Here is a 17,322-nt window from a genome sequence, read left to right as displayed (position 1 = left end):
GCAACAGCCCTGTGGGGTAGGTCAGGCGAAGATTCAGGTGCTCGCCGCGAGCGAGCTTCAGGGCCGATTGCGCACTCGAACCCGTGTCCCCCCAGTCCCAGGTTCAACCCTCTGACGGCTACCTCAGGCCATTTCTTATGTTTACTGAACATAATTATTTTGTTAATATTTATACGCAGCTTTCCCTGCTGAAAAAGCCACCGAAAACCATGAAAGCAACACCGCGCAAGGCGCTTCTCTGAAAGAGCTTCTCCGGGATGCTGGGGTTTGCACGTGTGCCGTTGAAATACGGGGACGGGGGCGGCGGCGTCTGCGTGCACCATCGGCCAACACGGCAGGAAACAAGAAAAGTCTCCTTTAAATAGGCTGCGCACGCCTTGGGGACGTAGGGAAAGAGAGTAGGCAAGCGGTACCTAAGGTAAGGCAATCCCGCCCTGCCCCGAAGATCTTTGACCGCCGTGGGCCGCTGTCCGGCAGGCGCCGCTCAGGCGAGCGCGGCGCAGCGGCGGATGTCCGCCTAAAGAGGGCGCTGCGACCGGCCCGCTCGGCCCCGCGCGTCCTCCAATTCGCGACCCTGCCCCTTTTGCTGCCTTCGGCGTCCGCCTCTATATAAGTGGCGGCCAGGCGAGGCCGGCTCGTTGCACTTGCTCGAACCGGAGCCAAGAAGGTAGAACTTGACGCCCTGCTTCGAGAGGTCGCTGCCGCCGCGCCATGGAGTTGAAATATTGGCTCTCGGCGGAGCTCCGCAAACAGAAGCTCTGCAAGGTGAGCGCCTCTTCCCCGCACTCCCTTGGCCCGTACGTGCGCCCGACCGACATGCTGGAGACGCTGCTGTGATGCCGGGACCGCTTCTGGAGAGCCGGCGGAGCCCCGCGCTGCCTCGCGGACTCCTGCCGGGAGGGCTGGCCGGCGAGGGCGTCCCTCTCCTCCTCGCTTCTCAAGGCACTCCCCCGAAGCGCAGCTGCGAGAGCCTCTCCCTGCGCCTCTGCCTGCGCTGCTGCTCCTCGCCCTTATCCGCGGTATGCTTTTACGCAACGCTTTCGCCGCGCTTCTGGGGCTGAAACAGCCCCCCGAGTTCAGAACGGAGTTTACGCCGATCCCCCCACACGTTTTTTAAAGCAGGCACGGATGGACATGCAAGTGGGGGGTGATCTTTCCCCTCCCCAAGTCTTCTTGGGCATGCTTTACGCTCCGGGAAGGCGAGGAGACGCGTGACCGTCCCCACACTTGCAGCGCTGGGGAGGGGGCCATGTAGACGGCTCTCGTCGCTTCCGACGACCATCCATTTGTAAAGCTGGGGCTTTGCGGAGGGGTCGCCGCTTTTCTGGAGAGGCGGAGGGCCAGGTGGGCCAGAGTTCTGTGGGTTCCCACCAGTTTTATTTTGGTGTAATTCTCCCCTAGCTGCGGGAGTGGGGTGGCACGGCATCCGTCCCCTGCCCGCCGCCTTCCCGAAAGAAAAATCGTGCCCTGCAGGTCCTGGCTGTGACCCCCGCCTCATCCCCAGGAAGCGTAGCCCAGTCGGGGTCGCTCTGTGCTGAGCGATGCGTGACCAAAGCGCACGGGGCTCTTTGCGCAGTCGCTGGCACGGCGTGGGGGCGAGGGAAGGGCGTCGTGCCCTCTCTCCCCCCACCAGAACTGCCCGGGGGTGCTTCTCTGCCCAGACCCCGTTCTCCTCTTGCCTTCCTCCCCATCCCCGGCATGAAGCGCAAATGGAAACCGGATACCGTTGCCCCGCCTCGCGGCTCTCCTTCAGGACTGCCAGCGAGCGCGATCTTTCCCTGGTCCTGCTGGGGAGGCGGTGGGGGACGATTGGGCCGAGGAGGGGATTCCCTGCTCCCTTCCAAGACGCACCCCAGTTCATCCGTGGGGAGCGCGAGGAAAAAGCACAGCGAGCTTTTGCGAGCGCCAAGAAAGGTGCTTTCGAGACCAGCGGAAAAGCGGCCACCGCTGGCTCCCTGCCTGCCTTGTGTGCGTGCCCTGTTTAAACCCGACTTGCTGATTTGTGTGCCTTTAGCCTGTTTTGGGGGACAAGGGGGGCTGGGAGCAACTCACAGGTGGGGATTCTTGTTCGTGGTTCCCCTTCGGGGGGCGGGGGGGGAGAGAAAGTTCATCCAAGAGGCCCATCAGCAGGAGGGGAAGGTGGCTTGTGGGGGGTCGTGCTCAGACCCCTTCTCTGACACGCAGGCTTCTGAAATTGCACAGTGGGCTCTTTCTTGCACCAACAGACTCGCACACAAATGCAGGCTTTCACAGGGACACAGGGATCTCTCTTGTGATCACACACCGGCTGGCGTGGGGGGCTCTCACAGATACTGGGGCTTTCACACACGCCTGCTGAGGCCCTTGAGCTGACAGTGCAGACGTGGGCCTGGGGGCAAAAGGGGCACGACTCTTACTTGCTGCGATGATTTGGGGTGGGGAGGTGGGTGCAGCAGGTAACCACGCACAGTGCATGATGCAGCCCTGACGGCACAGAGGGCTGAGGCGACAAGGGGACGGGCAGGCTGCTGGGAGAGGTGGCACTGCGACAACCACTGCTGATGGCTCTGTGCCCCTTCCAGGTGTTGGCCGTTGCTGGGGAACATGGGTGGGGGTGCTGCTGCCCTCAAGTGCTGCATGGGGGATTCTGGGGGCAGCTGACTGGTGGCTATGTGACGAGAATGCTGATCTGCATGGACGCCATGCCGACCCATTTTACTTTTCTATTTATTTAAAACTTTTGTGCGCTGCTCAGTTGTGCCACAGCACCTCAGGGCAGCTCACATTTACAAGGTAAAAATACAATAAAAACCATAAAACCCAATAACGACATATTAAAGACAGAATAACAATAAAATGCAAGCAGACATACAAAACAAAGAACAAATGAATAATAATGAAAATATTTTTTTTAAAGGAAGGTCATTGCCTGGCGCCAAAAAGATAGCAAGGAAGACGCCAGGTGAATCTCCTTGAGGAGAGCAATCTAGATATGGAATTTAGATTTAATTTCTATACCACCCACCAACAGGCAAAGCTCTTGCAGCTCTTTGGATGTTCTTATCTCAAGGCTTCCAGCTGAAAGTCATGTCAGGCAGGACTGGAATTCCTTGAGGTTTTCTCCCCCGCTCCAGCCCAAGAGAGCAGCTGGTACTTGTGTGAGTGTGCCCATTCACTGCACTCAGTAGTGGGGGGGTGAGTGAAGGGAGGGTGCATGGGCGGTTGTTGTTGTTAGTTGCAAAGTTGTCCATCATGACCCCATGGACAACACTCCTCCAGGCCTTCCTGTCCTGCCATCCCCTGGAATCCAGCTAAGCTCACGCCAACTGCTTCAGTGACCCCATCCAGCCACCTCATCCTCTGCCGTCCCCTTCTTCCTTTGCCCTCAATTGTTCCCAGCATCAGGCTTTTCTCCAGGGAGTCCTTCCTTCTCACTAGGTGGCCAATGTCTTGGAGCTTCATCTTCAGGATCTGGCCTTCTAAAGAGCAGTCAGGGTTGATCTCCTCTAGGACTGACCGGTTTGATCGCCTTGCGGTCCAAGGGACTCACAGGAGTCTCCTCCAGCACCACAATTCAAAGGCCTCAATCCTTCGGCGCTCAGCCTTCCTTATGGTCCAGCTCTCACAGCCATGCATTGCAACTGGGAAACCATAGCCTTGACTGTAGCACTTTTGTCGGCAGGGTGATGTCTCTGCTTTTTGTATGCTGTCTAGATTGCCATAGCTTTCCTCCCCAGGAGCAAGCATCTCTTAATTCCTTGGCTGCAGTCCCCGTCTGCGGTGATCTTGGAGCCCAGGAAAATAAAATCTGTCACTACCTCCATTTCTTCCCCATCTATTTGCCAGGAAGTGAGAGGACCGGATGCCATGATCTTAGTTTTCTTAATGTTGAGTTTCAAGCCAACTTTGGCACTCTCCTCCTTCACCCGCATCAAGAGGCTCTTTAGTTCCTCTTCACTTTCTGCCATTAGAGTGGTATCATCTAGCACAGGGGTCCTCAAACTTTTTCAACAGGTGGCCAATTGAAAGGTGGCGGCGACGGGCACAGGCCGGTGAGGTGGGGGTGTACTGGGGCATGCACGCATGCGGGAGGTGGGCGGTGGTGGCGGCTTGCTCGCTTGGAGCTCTCCCAACGAGTCCAAAACCATCTCTGAGCAAGCAAGCTGCCGCCGTGCCACCCACGTGCCTGTGTAGGCAGTGGTGGGCACGGGCATGGGGAGTCCAAAACCTCTGAGACAGGCCTGATAAATGGGCATGGCAGGCTGGATCTGGCCCACGGGCCGTAGTTTGAGGACCCATGCTCTAGCAGTCAAAATGGGCTCCTTTGGATCCATCCAGCTGTATTTTGCTTGCATGTGGACCCTTTTTAGCATTTAAGTAAGATGGGACCTGTGCTTGCTCCCCAGGCAGCACCAGGGGTCCTTGGTCTCAAAACCTGGTCCCCCCCCCTCCACAAGGGGGCCTGCAAAGTAATGTTTGCACACAGCTTCAGGTGTGGGTGCAAAGAGCATTTAAAAGTGTGTGGATGGGGCCTCAGCTTTAAACTGACAGCTTGCCTTCCTCTGTCTCCACAGGGACAAGCCATCATGGTTTCCAGAGCAAGGGATTCTGGGTGCTGTGGTTTTCTGAGGGAAGCTTGGGGCACTGATCAGATGAGGCAGTGGCCAACACCCCTGTCCAAAGAACTGCTGGATCCTACATGCACCCACGTGTGCCAGACAGGGAGCCACTGATGCTTAAACCGGCAGCAAACCCCCCAGTCCTCCTGGTGTTTACAAACATCTCTCCTTCCCGATCAGTCATGCTGGGGTCAGAACTGTTTGCATCCTGTTATAGTTGGTCATAGTGATTGGCCTTGCTTTTCTCTTTCTGTTGCTTATATTTTTGTTCCCACTTGTCTCGAGGTCACAAAGCTGGCTGTGGAAATGCTGCAGGCTCTCCAAACATGTTTTCTGAGGATTCTTTCAGTTCCAGTAGCTGTCTTCTACATCAGGCCTCCCGTGGATGGATTGGGGGGGGGGGGGAGTCCTCTTTTTTAAACAGATCCCGCAATTTCCATGCCTCCCTCCCTGTAGCTGCATCTCATGGGCACTGACCATCTAACATGACTGGTGTGGGGGGACACGGAGAGGATGCGTGATCAGCATGTTTACTGTGCATATGTTTGAAGTGCTCTCTCGGTGTCCTGAACAACAGGTCCCATTGTTCCCAGCCAGCAGAGACCCTGCCCCATGTGTGTTCCTGGGGTAACAGAGAAAACGCCACACATGAGCCAAAAAAAACCCTGCATGGCCATGCAGGTTTTGAGGGTGGGGGCTCTTAGCTTTTTCCAGCAGGGGGGGACCAGAGTCTCTCCTTAATTTGATTTCCTGTCTTTCCTGGATCGAATTCCTTTCTTTCCCGGCCACCTTCACCGGCCACTGGGTGTCAGTGACGGCCCCATTCCAGTTTTGAGCGGACTCCCCAAGATAAGCCGGTCTGCAACAAAATACTCCGGGTGAGCCTGTGCCTGTGCATTGGGGCACCGCCTCTCCCCTCTGCGGGGTCCCCTTCTTCGCAAGGTGCTGCTGCTGCCTGGCCAGTCTGTCTGGCAGGTAACCTGGGAAGGCCACAGTGGTGCCTGCCCCTGAGGCAGGATGACTGGGTTTGTAGTCCAAAGGGTGAGGGGGGTCAGAATTGTTGCTGTAGTCATCTTAGAACACGCCTGCCCTGCTGTCCTTTGGATGCTGAGACTGTATTCCAAAGCCTCTGGACGCACATAGGCTTCTGGGTTCTCCCTGCCAGCCTTACCACAGTCCTGCTGTCTCTGCCCAGCCGCACTTTTGGCGGTGGGGAATAGTGGGCCACCAAAGTGGACATGGGTGCTGACCCAGCCTGTCCGACAGACGAGGTCACACCGTGGCTCAGCCTGGCCACCAGCCTGTGAAGCCCTCTCAGACCACTCGGGGCTGCGCTCAGCTGACTGGGCTGTTGGCCCAATCATGCTGGGTCCACCTGGGGTGGGGCTGCAGGGGGTCCTTCTCGGTCTTGCCTGGAGGTCCCTGGCACTGACCTGGGGGCTGTTTTATACAAAATAGGGGCCCACCCTGGAGTTGGGTCCTTGCACTGAAAAAAAATTGAATTAAAATGCAAGTTTCCAGTCCTTGAGATGATTCCAGCAGGAACGGGGCTGGGGCACAGGGGAGACCGAGCTGTGCAGTGTGTGCAGCTCAGCTGCTGGGAGTTGCAGTCCAAAGAGCCTCACAGGTGGGGCAGCTGTTCTGGGTTTCAGGAAGCCTAAGCTGGGGCTGCTAGGAGTTGAACAAGCCACGATTCTAGTCTCCATGGCTCTGAGTAATGAGCAGGTTTAAGCAGGGGCACAGGAAGTTCCCTTCTGCCAAGGTTCAGCGGGGTGTGCTTGGCTCAGCCCTGTCTATGCTGATGCTGCATCTGTCTGGTTGCTTCTCCTACGTCTGGCTTGTGCTCTCCTTGGCAATTGCCGGCTCCTGCTGGTGAGAGATGCCCCATTAGACCTGTCACAGTCCTTGTGAGTTCTGCGCCAAGCAGAGGTGCCACTCGCTCAGTTCAGTTCAGCTCGGCTCAGCTCGGCTCAGCTCTTGCTGCCTCTGCTCCCCTTGGCGCAGTTTCTCAGATGGGCCTAGAAACTCTCTTGCAACTCTTAGCAGAGATTAGGCTGGGCTGAGAGCTGGTGCTGTGCCCTGTGGAACTTGCTGGAGTACGTGGAATCCTGATTTTGGTCTAATTGCAGATCTGCTTTGGGGAGCTGAGCTTCTCTTCCTTGGACTAAGCATAATACAAGTTTCCAGTCCCCATGGTCCTGATTTAAACAGGAGCATGGTAGGGTAGTTAGATCAGTGGGCCACAAGGGGAGTGGAGTGGTGTGGGCAGGTGGGGAAGAGGCAGGCTTGGTTCAGGGTCTCCTGTAGGGCTTAGCTCCGTTTCCTCTGGACACCTCAAAGCTCTTTTGGCAAAATGACCCAGCACGCCCCAGCTGTGCGGCTTACAGCAATCCTGTGAAGTAGGCCAGCACGTCCTGACACAACTGGTAGAAGGGGAGTGCTGACTCCGGGCAGGTACCTACCTTGCCGTGGCTACCTGGTGAGTTGATGGCCAAGAGGACGCTTGACCTGGGGGCTTCAGTGCAGCATTTCTAAAGCCAGCTGTCACCTCTCAGATATGTTGTGGGATCCATGTGAAAGGAAGGCTGTTGGAGCACACTGGGATGGATTTCCTAGTCTAGAGGCCTGAAGAGAATTTAAAATGTGTGCCATTTTAAAATGTCTCTACTCAAAATTCAGACATGCTTTTTGTGGCATCCTCTTTCTTTCCACCAATGCCCAAATACTGCATGGACTGTGGAGGCTGCCCTTAATACTCACCCCCAGATGTTCCCCGGGGGCGAAACTCTTAGGGGAGGGAATCCTGGAAGGCTGGCGGACCTGAGGAGCTCTGTCCTTCTTATACTCCCATCTGCCTTTCCAGGTGAAGGAGCTGGTGCTGAATAATTGTCACTCACTTGATGGGGAAATCGATGGCCTCGACCCCGAGTATGAGAACCTCGAAATCCTCAGGATGAACAATGTTGGCCTCCTTTCTCTCTCCAGCATCCCAAATTACAGCAATCTGCGTAAGGTAAGCCGCAGCGGGGTGGGGTTGTGGCTCCAGGGTTGTGGCAGGGATCCTTTCCAGGAGAGCCAAGCTGTCTTCCTTGCCAACATCTAAGGGGCAGAATTGTTTGAAGCACCTCACAAACAGCACACACTTAGTCTGACTTCCTTAATGACAGCCCTGCAAGGTAGGTCAGCATGTCGGGGTTGGGAGCTTTGTCTCGGCACTGAGGAAAATCTGGGCCACAGAAGACAGGAGATGGACACAAATGAAAAATGAGTGAGGGATAAAAATTGGTGCCTTTCCAAAAAAATCCAGAAAACTAGATTTTTTTAAAAAAATCCCACTTAATAATTCTGGAACCTTTCCTTTGACTTTTCAGTCATCAGCTTGTCATTTTTGCTTGCACAGTTGCTTTGGGAGCAGGGTGAAGGCAGAAATGCCGTTCAGACAATAATGCATGTTACAACAACAAGCCACGGTTCAACAATATCCCACACTCAACTCAGGTTCAACAGTTGCGGGTTCTTGTGCTACCTGAACATTAACCACAGCAGCCCATGTAGAGAAGTTACAGTTCGTTGTGTGATGCGGACGGTGTTGTCCCGGCTGGGTTTGGCGACACACAAGCCCATGCTTCAGTGGCAACCCGTCCTTATCCCCTCGGGGTGGGTTATCAACTTGCGAGCCCATTCAGTAAAAAGACAAAATTGTCTCCTGGGCACCTTACTCGGGTCACAATCCTGTACAACTTGCCTGAACGCAGTAGGCTGCACACAACTCCAAGGAACTTGCTTCTGAGGTGACACGCCTGAGGAGAGCTGCCAAAACCTCGTAGCGGCCCGGGTGCTGGTCTCTCCAGATGGGTCCTCTGTGTACGTGTATTTTAATGGAAAGCATTGAAAATGTATGTTGTGAGACTAAGAGACACACACAGTTGTCAGAGAAAGAAAGAAAGAAAGAAAGAAAGAAAGAAAGAAAGAAAGAAAGAAAGAAAAGAAAAGAAGGAAGGAAGGAAGGAAGGAAGGAAGGAAGGAAGGAAGGAAGGAAGGAAGGAAGGAAGGAAAAAAAGAAAGAAAGTAAATCTCTCGTAGTTAATTTATTTGTTTTGGTGGTTCAGAACATTTTTCAGGACGTTTCAATGGCAAACTGAATTCAGATTAGTAGTTTAAATCAACCCCTTTCCTTTTAATCAGCTGATTTTAATCAGTGGCTTAAATCAGCTTGATTTTAAATCAGAAGCTGTTCAAGGAATGATATTAGAAAAGACAAGAGCAGTCAGAGGCTGGAAGGACATGTAAGAGCCAGTCCCACCTCGCAGAGTTGTTTTGGAGGCAGAATGGAGAGGAGGGTTCTGTCAACCACTTTGAGTTTCTTGAAGGAGAAAGAGATGGGATGTAAAGGTAACAGTCCCATCCCACAACCCCCCCCCCCCGCTCCTCTCCACAGCTGGAAGTGAGTTACAATAATATTTCTGGAGGCCTGGAGGTCCTTGAAGAGAAGACTCCCAACCTGACCCACTTGAACCTCAGTGGGAACGAAATCAAAGACATCAGTACATTGGAACCCCTGGTGAGTCATTCTCAATTCCAGAAAGGTCTGTAGCAAGCAGTGGGGGTGTTCATTGGCAGGCATCCTTCCTGTCCTCATAACAGTGTTTGGCTGCTGAGGTGGCTTCACATTCCTGTTCAAGTATCTAGTCCTCAAGGTTGCAGAGACTGTGCATGTCATGAATCAGGGGGAAATGCATGTTGAAATCTCAGCTCTGCACAAATTCCCTTTCATGGCTCTTTTGTCTGATTGGTGGCTAGCCCCATCCTGCTTCCCCCCCCCCCCCCCCGAAAGAGGAATCCTAAAGATACTTCCTAATATGCATCATATAAGATGTGGTTTTATCAGCAATCACATAATCAGCAATCAGCAATTATTTAAAGCACCCAAGTCAGGTGCTCTGGGCACACAAACAAAAGGAACAGGTCTCTGCTCTCAAGGAACATGTAGTCTGAAACGCAACACTAAAAGACACAGCACAGAAAGCGATCACCATGGCTTCCCTGTGAGGCATATCTGGGGTCTGGTTTCCTTCCTGGGACTGGATTGTGTGTCAGAGTGGTTCAGGGGGCTACATTCTGGGCTGGGAGTGGCCATTAGCAAACAGCTGTTGCAGCTTAAACCTCCTTCAAGTTCCTAGACCTCAGGAGAACTACAGGGCACTGGGAGATGCAGGGGAACTGGTGGGCTTGAGAAAGGGTCTGGCCATTTCAGGAGCTCCAAATGAGCAGGTGTGACTGGGGAACAAGCAGCCCTCATTTCTTTGGCCTCTTCTGGGATCTGACTGTGGACCTTGTAAGTTTCCACTTATGGGGTCCTGGGCTGTGGGGTGCCTAGCCACAGGTCCTCCACCCATCTCCGGGGCAGACCTTGCCCAGCTCACCTCCAGCATCTCTGCAGAAAAACCTGCCCCACCTCCAGAGCCTGCAGCTCTTCAACTGCGAGGTGGCCACACTGGAGGCCTACCGGGAAAGTGTCTTCACCCTCCTGCCTCAGCTCACCTACCTGGACGGCTTCGACAAGGAAGATGACAAGGAACCCGCCAGCTCAGACACAGAAGGTGGGTCCACTTCCACCTGCTGAAACAGGCAGGGCGCTTTTCTTTCCGGGAGGAGGGGAGACAGCAGGTCATAGTGGTGGAGCACAGGAATGAAGCCACTCCTGGGGGCTGCGCTTGCCCCCTAGCTGCAATTCTCAGCCAAGCCTTCCTCACAGGGTTGTTGTAAGGATAAAATAAAGAAGTGGACACTCTTTTTTTAAAAAAAAATATGTTTGAAAGCAAGCAGCACGGTGAAATAGACAAAGTTCAAAACAAATCTATCCTGTACAATCAGCCCCCAAAATCTATCAGCATTCCATAAAAATGTAACACAAGATAAATCCTTAAACTATACAGCAACAAATCCTCCAGTCATTTCAGATCCTCTGCAGCTTCCCGTCTTTTCTAAACACCTCAGATCCACTTCTCATGCTGCACAAGAATTTCTCCATTCTTTTGTTGTTGGGGCTCCGGTGATCTCCACCCAGCACCAACTCCAATCCTAACTCTGAAGACCGCTTTCATTCTCTTAGAGTTAAAACTCAGTTTATTAATATTAATTGATAATAACTTCTTTCTGTCTCTAAAACTCAATCTGAGGAGCTCAGACAACTATCTCTTTTCAAATCTGTCATCAATTTTCCGGCATCCAATTCATAGAAACCGAGAAACAGAGCAAGTCAGAAGGGGCCTCCTGGGCCATCTATTCTGACCTCCAGCACCAGCCGGCCCCACTCACGACATGCCCACCATGTACATGTCCAGCCTATCCTTGAACACCCGCACTGATGGGGCCTCAGCGACCGCTCGTGAAAGCCCATTCCACACCCTTGGGGTCCTGACTGTCAGGAAGTGCTTCCTGGCATCCAAATGGAACTTGGGTTCCCTGAGCTTTGCTGCATTGGAGCGCGTCCTGCCCTCCTCTGCAGGGGAGAACAGGTCTCTGCCCACGTGTGTGACACCCCCTCACATTCCTGTGTGTCGCCAACAGATCCCCTCTGAGTCTCCTCTTCTCCAGGCTGAAGAGACCCAGTTCCCTCAGTCTCGCCTCATACGGCATCCCCTGCAAACCGGCCAGCAACCTTGTGGCCCTGCGCTGCACTGACTCCAACCTGGCTATATCCTTTCTGTAACAAGGGGCCAAGAACTGAGCACAATACTCCAGTTGCGGGCGCACCAGAGTCGTATAGAGTGGTGGCATTCGCCCTCTTGACCACCGCATCACACTGCTGACTTATGTTCAGCCTGCAGTCAACCAGCACCCCGAGGTCCCTTTCACAAGTGCTGCTCTCCAGCCACTTGTCCCCTAACCTGCACTTATGACACCCCTTCCTATGCCCCAAGTGCAAGACCTTGCACTTATCCACGTTGAACCCCATCCTGTTGTCTGCTGCCCAGTTCCATAGTCTGTCCAGATCCTTCTGCATCTGGAATACCTGCTCCTCAGTTGTGGCCCCGGTTTTAGTACCGTCTGTGAATTTGATCAGCAGACTGTTCACCCCTTCTTCCATGTGGTTGATGAAAAGATTAAACAGGATCGGCCCCAGGACAGAGCTCTGGGGGACCCTGCTTGTCACTGGCCACCATCCCAATGATCCACTCTGCTTTCGGTCAGTCAACCATGCCCTAATCCACTGGACAGTGCTTTGGTGTATCCCAAAACTCCTCAGGTTCTCCACCAGGATATCATGGGGCACTTTGTCAGAGGCCCTGCTGAAATCCAGGTATACCACATCCACTGCATCCCCTCCATCCAGCCATCGCAAAACCTTGTCATAGAATTCCACAAGGTTTGTCTGGCAGGACCTGTTTTTGCGGAAGCCGTGTTGTGTGGCTGTCAGCCTCCCTTCCCTATCCAGCATTACTAGATCTCTCTCTGTTAGGAGCCTTTCCATTGTTTTTCCTACAATGGACATAAGGCTAACAGGTCTGTAATTCCTCATGTCCCTTCTACTACCCTTTTTGAAAACTGGGGCCACTGACGCCACCCTCCAGTCCTCTGGAATTTCACCCGTTCTCCACGAGGCCTCAAAAATGGAGGCCAGCGGGTGTGAGAGAACCCCTGCCAACTCTCTAAGTACTCTCGGGTGTAACTTGTCAGGGCCTGGCACCTTTGTAATGTCCAATGCCCTGAGGAGCCCCTCAGCTTCAACCTCTTCTCTTCTCTTCTCTTCTCTTCTCTTCTCTTCTCTTCTCTTCTCTTCTGCAAGTCCACTTTTCACATTTCTTAATACCTATAAGTAAACTACAATTTGAAAGTACAGCTTAAAGCACAAGAATTAGGGGATGAGAGTTAAGACAGACAGACAGACAGACAGACAGAGGGGGGAGAAAAAGGACAAAAATGGATAAAACTAGTTAGGCTTCTACCAGTGTCAGAATTATTAGTCCCCTTCTATCTGTATTAAAATATTAGTTTGTTAAGAATTGGCATTGTTCCAACTTTTATACTAAGGAGCCTTGACTTTCAGCCTTCTCCAGGTCCAATAGGCAGAGCTAATGGTCTTAGTGCGTCATCTTTGTTCTTTAGGATTATTTATTTTTTATTCTTGAGTGGGGCCAGGACCAGCGAAAAACCTCAAGTCCTATCAGGGAGATATGATTGTTCCTTAGAGCAAATCATGCACAGTTTATATCAAAAACAACAACAAAAATTGCCTGGCTTGAACAACCAGCAACTCTTTTAAAAATGGTGACACAGAGGGAGAGAACCGTATCTTTTGCTGCAATGAGCTTCAGCCAAGGTCATTTTATAATGTCCAGGATTCTTGAATAAAAATACCAAACAGTTTACAGCTGCAAAATTAAATAGAAGAGTACCCCCTTCAGAGTCCTTTCCAAGCAGAGAAACAGAAATGCCTTAAAATGTAGATTGCAACCAATATCACAGCCATAAATCTCAGCTGTCTGAAAAGCACTGTTGTCTCTTTCTCAGTTCAAAAGACACAATTAGGCACAAACATTCTCTCTTCTAGTATTTTCATACCAAGGTCAGTTTACAGTATTCGTGATTCTTAGTTCCAGAGTAGAGACATTAAACAACTTTGCAGACGAGACAACCGTCTATCAACAAGAGATCATCCGTTTCAGAGTCCATTCAAAATATGCAAACAAAAATGCCTTAAGACTTCAAGCTGCATCAACTTGGTGTGTTTTTCCCTTGGGAAAGAAAGTCATATAATATAAAAAGAAATAATAAGGAAGGGAAGGGAAGGGAAGGGAAGGGAAGGGAAGGGAAGGGAAGGGAAGGGAAGGGAAGGGAAGAAAGAGTAAGTGTGTTGGGGGGTCAACTTTGTTTCCAGTTTTACTTTATCAGGGCATCAGCACTGCAGACCAAAACTTGACCTATAGAGAGGCAATTTATACTCAGTCATAAGGCAGAAAGCAGCAATATTCATTGCTCCTTCATCAAGTCACCATTCTCCCAGAATTCCAGAAGTGGAGGCCCTTCTAACTCGTCCTGGGCTCCTTGGAGGGAATGAAATCCAGGATGTAAATATAAGTTCCTATATTAATGGTTATTAAAAATATAATATTACTGTAAATTATGTGAGTGATTCTGCATTTTCTAGCATGGAATCAGCACACAATATTGTTAATGATAATTTAGAAAAGAAAATAACTGTTCTAGCCATGATAAAAGTGTTTTTTCAATCATTTCCCTTCAAAGGTCTTCAGGGAAGCTCTGAAAGCCCAGCAGGTTTGCTTGCCTTCTCTGAATCTGGGCCTTTTGGGGGGGGGGGTCGTTTTTAGGGTTTAATGGGCCTTTTATCGCAAGGGGCTTCCCTGGAGTGTGCGCATGTCATGTGCGTTGGTGACCCCACCAGGGTTTCCTCCACAAAGGCTTCCATGCCATATTTCAGGAGGGTGAATTGAAGCAACGCATGCACAGCGCGTTTGCGCATCCCTGACCCTTCAGAGCAGCTACATGCTGGGCTCCCTGGGGAAAGCAGCCCTGCCCGGCAAGCCTTTGGCAGGGAGTCCTGTGGCCCTGGAGCAGCCACCAAAAAAGGTCCTGCTCTCTCGCTGCAGTCACGTGGCCTCTGATGGCAGTGGGCTGAAGGGCAGGGTCTCTTGCTCCGAGCCATGGAAGGCCCCTCTTTGGACCCCAGGGTAGTGCTGGGCCACATCAGCCTTCCCTGAGCTGGGGATGATGGGAGCTAGGAGTGCCATGAATGGCACTGGGTGTATGGGGTGAAGGTCTGACTCATTTCTCACGCGGCACCTTCCTTCCCTCCCTTCTGCCCCAACTCCAAATCCCTCTTTAGAAGAGGAAGATGACAATGGCTATGAGAATGACTATGACGATGACGATGACTATTACTATGACGATGAAGATGACTATGAGTATGCAGATGAGAATGAGTATGAGTACGAATATGAATATGAAGATTATCAGTTTGAGGACACAGTAGATAGCGAGGAATATGGAGATTACTGTTACTGGGACGAGGAGGAGGATGGGTCTGACGATGAAGTAAGTCTGTTCTCCACCCACTAAATAGCCCACTGTGGCTTCCAGGCTGCCTCTGTGTGTGTGTGTGTGCGTGTGTGTGTGCGCGCGCGCCTGTCCCCTATCCTGGTGCCTCCTAGGGGCATTGCACTAATGCATCCATCCTCTCCAGGCTGGAGAAGGTGCTGTGCCAGTTCCCGTGCTCTTTGTCCCCGCTGCTGTCTCCTTCTCGAAGGCAGCAGTGTTCTTTTCGTGTGTGTTTTGCCCCAAGCAGCAGGGACCTCTGCTCTACCACTGCTCCCTTTAAAAAATAAGGCTAAGCAAGACTCTGGTCCTCAGGGTTTTCACTCAAGGGCTGCTGTGATCAGGAAAGTGGGGCCAAGCCTCACGTCAGATCAAAATCCTGGGTCTGCCTGGTTGTGTCTTGCTGAGACACGGCCTTCCAGGTCTTTTGGATTACCACTCCCACAATGTCCATGCTGGCTGGGGTTTGTGGGAGTTGTAGTCCCTCCAGTTCATCAGACTTGGGAGTTGAATCCCAGAACTTCTGCATGCAAAATGGGTCCTGTCACTGTGCTTCACCCCTTGCTCCAATTATCTGTTTTTGGGTGTATTATCAACAAGCTCAACAGTTGGATCCTCTTGATTCTGAGCCCAGGAAGGCCCTTATATCATTCCTTCCCCCTTTTGTATGCATGGCTGGGGCATGGAACTGCTTAGAAGCAATGTCTGTTCAAGACTGGTGTGGAGATTTGGACCAAGGTTTCATTTACTCCAGTCTTTAGTTGGGTCTTAAATCAGATGTTGAATGCCCTGTGCCTTGTTCATAAGGTATTTTTAAAGGTTTTAGTCTTCATTAAACTGCCTAGAGACATTCAGCTTTTGGAAAGCATAGAAAAGGAATGAATGTTTTTGTATGTACGGGGCCAGTACTGTCAAACTGTGACTCTGCAGAGTAGGGAGGAGGTGTTGATGTGTTGGGATACCAAAGTGGGAGTGATAACTGTTAATTCTCTTCCATGCAAAAGGAAGGGGAAGAGGAGGAAGAAGAGGAGGAGGAGGAGGAGGAGGAGGAGGAGGAAGGAGAGGAAGGTGGGTATTATTTGTAATCTTTGGTGTGTATTTTTTGTTGTGTGTACAGCAAAGATGTCTTGTTATCACCATTACTGGACCAGGTGGGGACAATAGTTGGGAGCGACTCTGAAGTCACTGAGAGTCTGAAGGCTGGCTTGGCCTAAAGACCCAAACTGGGCCAGGAAGCTGAATTCTTCCAGCTTTCTTCATTGCCCTTTAGCCAGCTACGCCTTAGAACTCAAAATGTCCCCACAAAGTAGGCTAGATAGAAAGAGGCGCATACTTGGCCTCAGGAAAAACAGCTTCAAGGTTTTAATCCCAACCTCTTAGCACAAGCCAAACTCAGGAAGGGGATGGCACATTTTCAGCCCCTCCTTCACCAGCCACAGCCTCACTGCTCTGCTCACCTGGCTTCCATTCCTGATCACCTGTGGTGAGCACTTTGAATGCAGGATTCCTGTACCTCCACACCACGCCCCATCTGGTTATTGGCTGCTTTCAGGGGCTGAAAAAGGAACCACATGCCCTTTACTCGCCTTTTTTCCCTCTCCTCTCCTCCCAGACCTCCGACAGGGTGAGAAGCGGAAACGAGAAAGTGAGGACGAAGGAGAAGGTGTTCCTGATGGAGAGAAGAATGCAGGGGATTGAGTGCAGCCCCTCCTGCCTCTCCTGCACACTCACCAGCCAACCTGCTTCTCACTGTGGCTCCTCTGAATCTCACTGTCTCTGTCTCTCCCCCAACCCCCACTCCACCATAAGTCTGTGTAATACCCCCCCAACCCCAGTTGCTTTCCCATCTGCAGACTTACCCACCCATTAGTAGGGGGCCCCAACACCACACAGTGTGTCTCTGTGTGTATATTAGAAGTAGAGTCTGGCCCTGGCCCTCTGTCATGTTTTTCTGGCCTTATTTTTCTAGCACTCTGCACACCCCTCCAAATTCAGTGCTCACATCTTGCATGTGTGCCCACACCCCCATTTTGGGTATTTTGTGACCAAATTCTCACTCTGTGTGACGGGGCTTATGGTGACCCCGCAGCCATGTTTCTCTTCCCCACCACTGTGCGCACAAGTGGGGCAGGCCTTCCTCTAGTGGAGCGGAAGCTTCTCCCACAAACTGCTGCCCCGCCCCCCCCAGGGCAGGCACCAAGCTCCCAGGCAAGAGCCCAGCTCTCTGGAAAGACAATCAAGAACTTTTTCAGGGGAGCTTGTTCCTGTGGGTGCATGGAAGAGTGGACTTCCCCTGAGTTTTAGAACTGGGTGGTTCTTTCTTTCTTCAGGTTAGTCTTTTGTGTGCTGCTGTAGATGGAGGACACCTGCTTTGATGCGCATCCCCTGCCCCCAACTGCTTCAATCCCTTCTAGCCCATTTTAAGTCTCTTTCTTTTTAAGAAGGCAGTCAGAGCCAGGTGCCCTGACTTACAGGGGCAGATGAAACAACATGATTCAGGCTTCCCAGAAGTTGCAAAATGCCCATTAATCTTGGTTCTTCACTGCAGGGGGAGGGGTTGGGGTTAGGGTTAGTGTTTAGAAATAAATTCCATTTCCTGCAGTGTTAAATGCATATTACTCCCACCAACCAGAAAAGCAGTTCAGAAGCCTGAACTCTTAATGCAGCC

At 51.8% G+C, this 17,322-nt stretch overlaps 1 protein-coding gene across 1 annotated transcript; it reads left to right on the top strand.

Moving 5' to 3' along the window:
• Positions 1-630: 630 nt before the first annotated feature.
• On the top strand, positions 631-16,352 carry LOC123017600 (acidic leucine-rich nuclear phosphoprotein 32 family member B-like). The gene is made up of 7 exons (XM_044419059.1): positions 631-765; positions 7,462-7,611; positions 9,037-9,159; positions 10,039-10,198; positions 14,446-14,654; positions 15,692-15,722; positions 16,267-16,352. Exons 1-7 carry the CDS (start codon positions 712-714, stop codon positions 16,350-16,352), a joined length of 813 nt encoding a protein of 270 aa, XP_044274994.1. The 5' UTR covers positions 631-711.
• Positions 16,353-17,322: the final 970 nt, after the last annotated feature.

Source organism: Varanus komodoensis, unplaced genomic scaffold (genome assembly GCF_004798865.1).
Source record: "Varanus komodoensis strain SLA01 unplaced genomic scaffold, ASM479886v1 scaffold99, whole genome shotgun sequence".
Taxonomy (NCBI): Eukaryota; Metazoa; Chordata; class Lepidosauria; order Squamata; family Varanidae; genus Varanus; species Varanus komodoensis.
The sequence above is the reverse complement of the archived record's forward strand: the minus strand, read 5'-3'. Positions and strand labels throughout refer to the sequence as shown.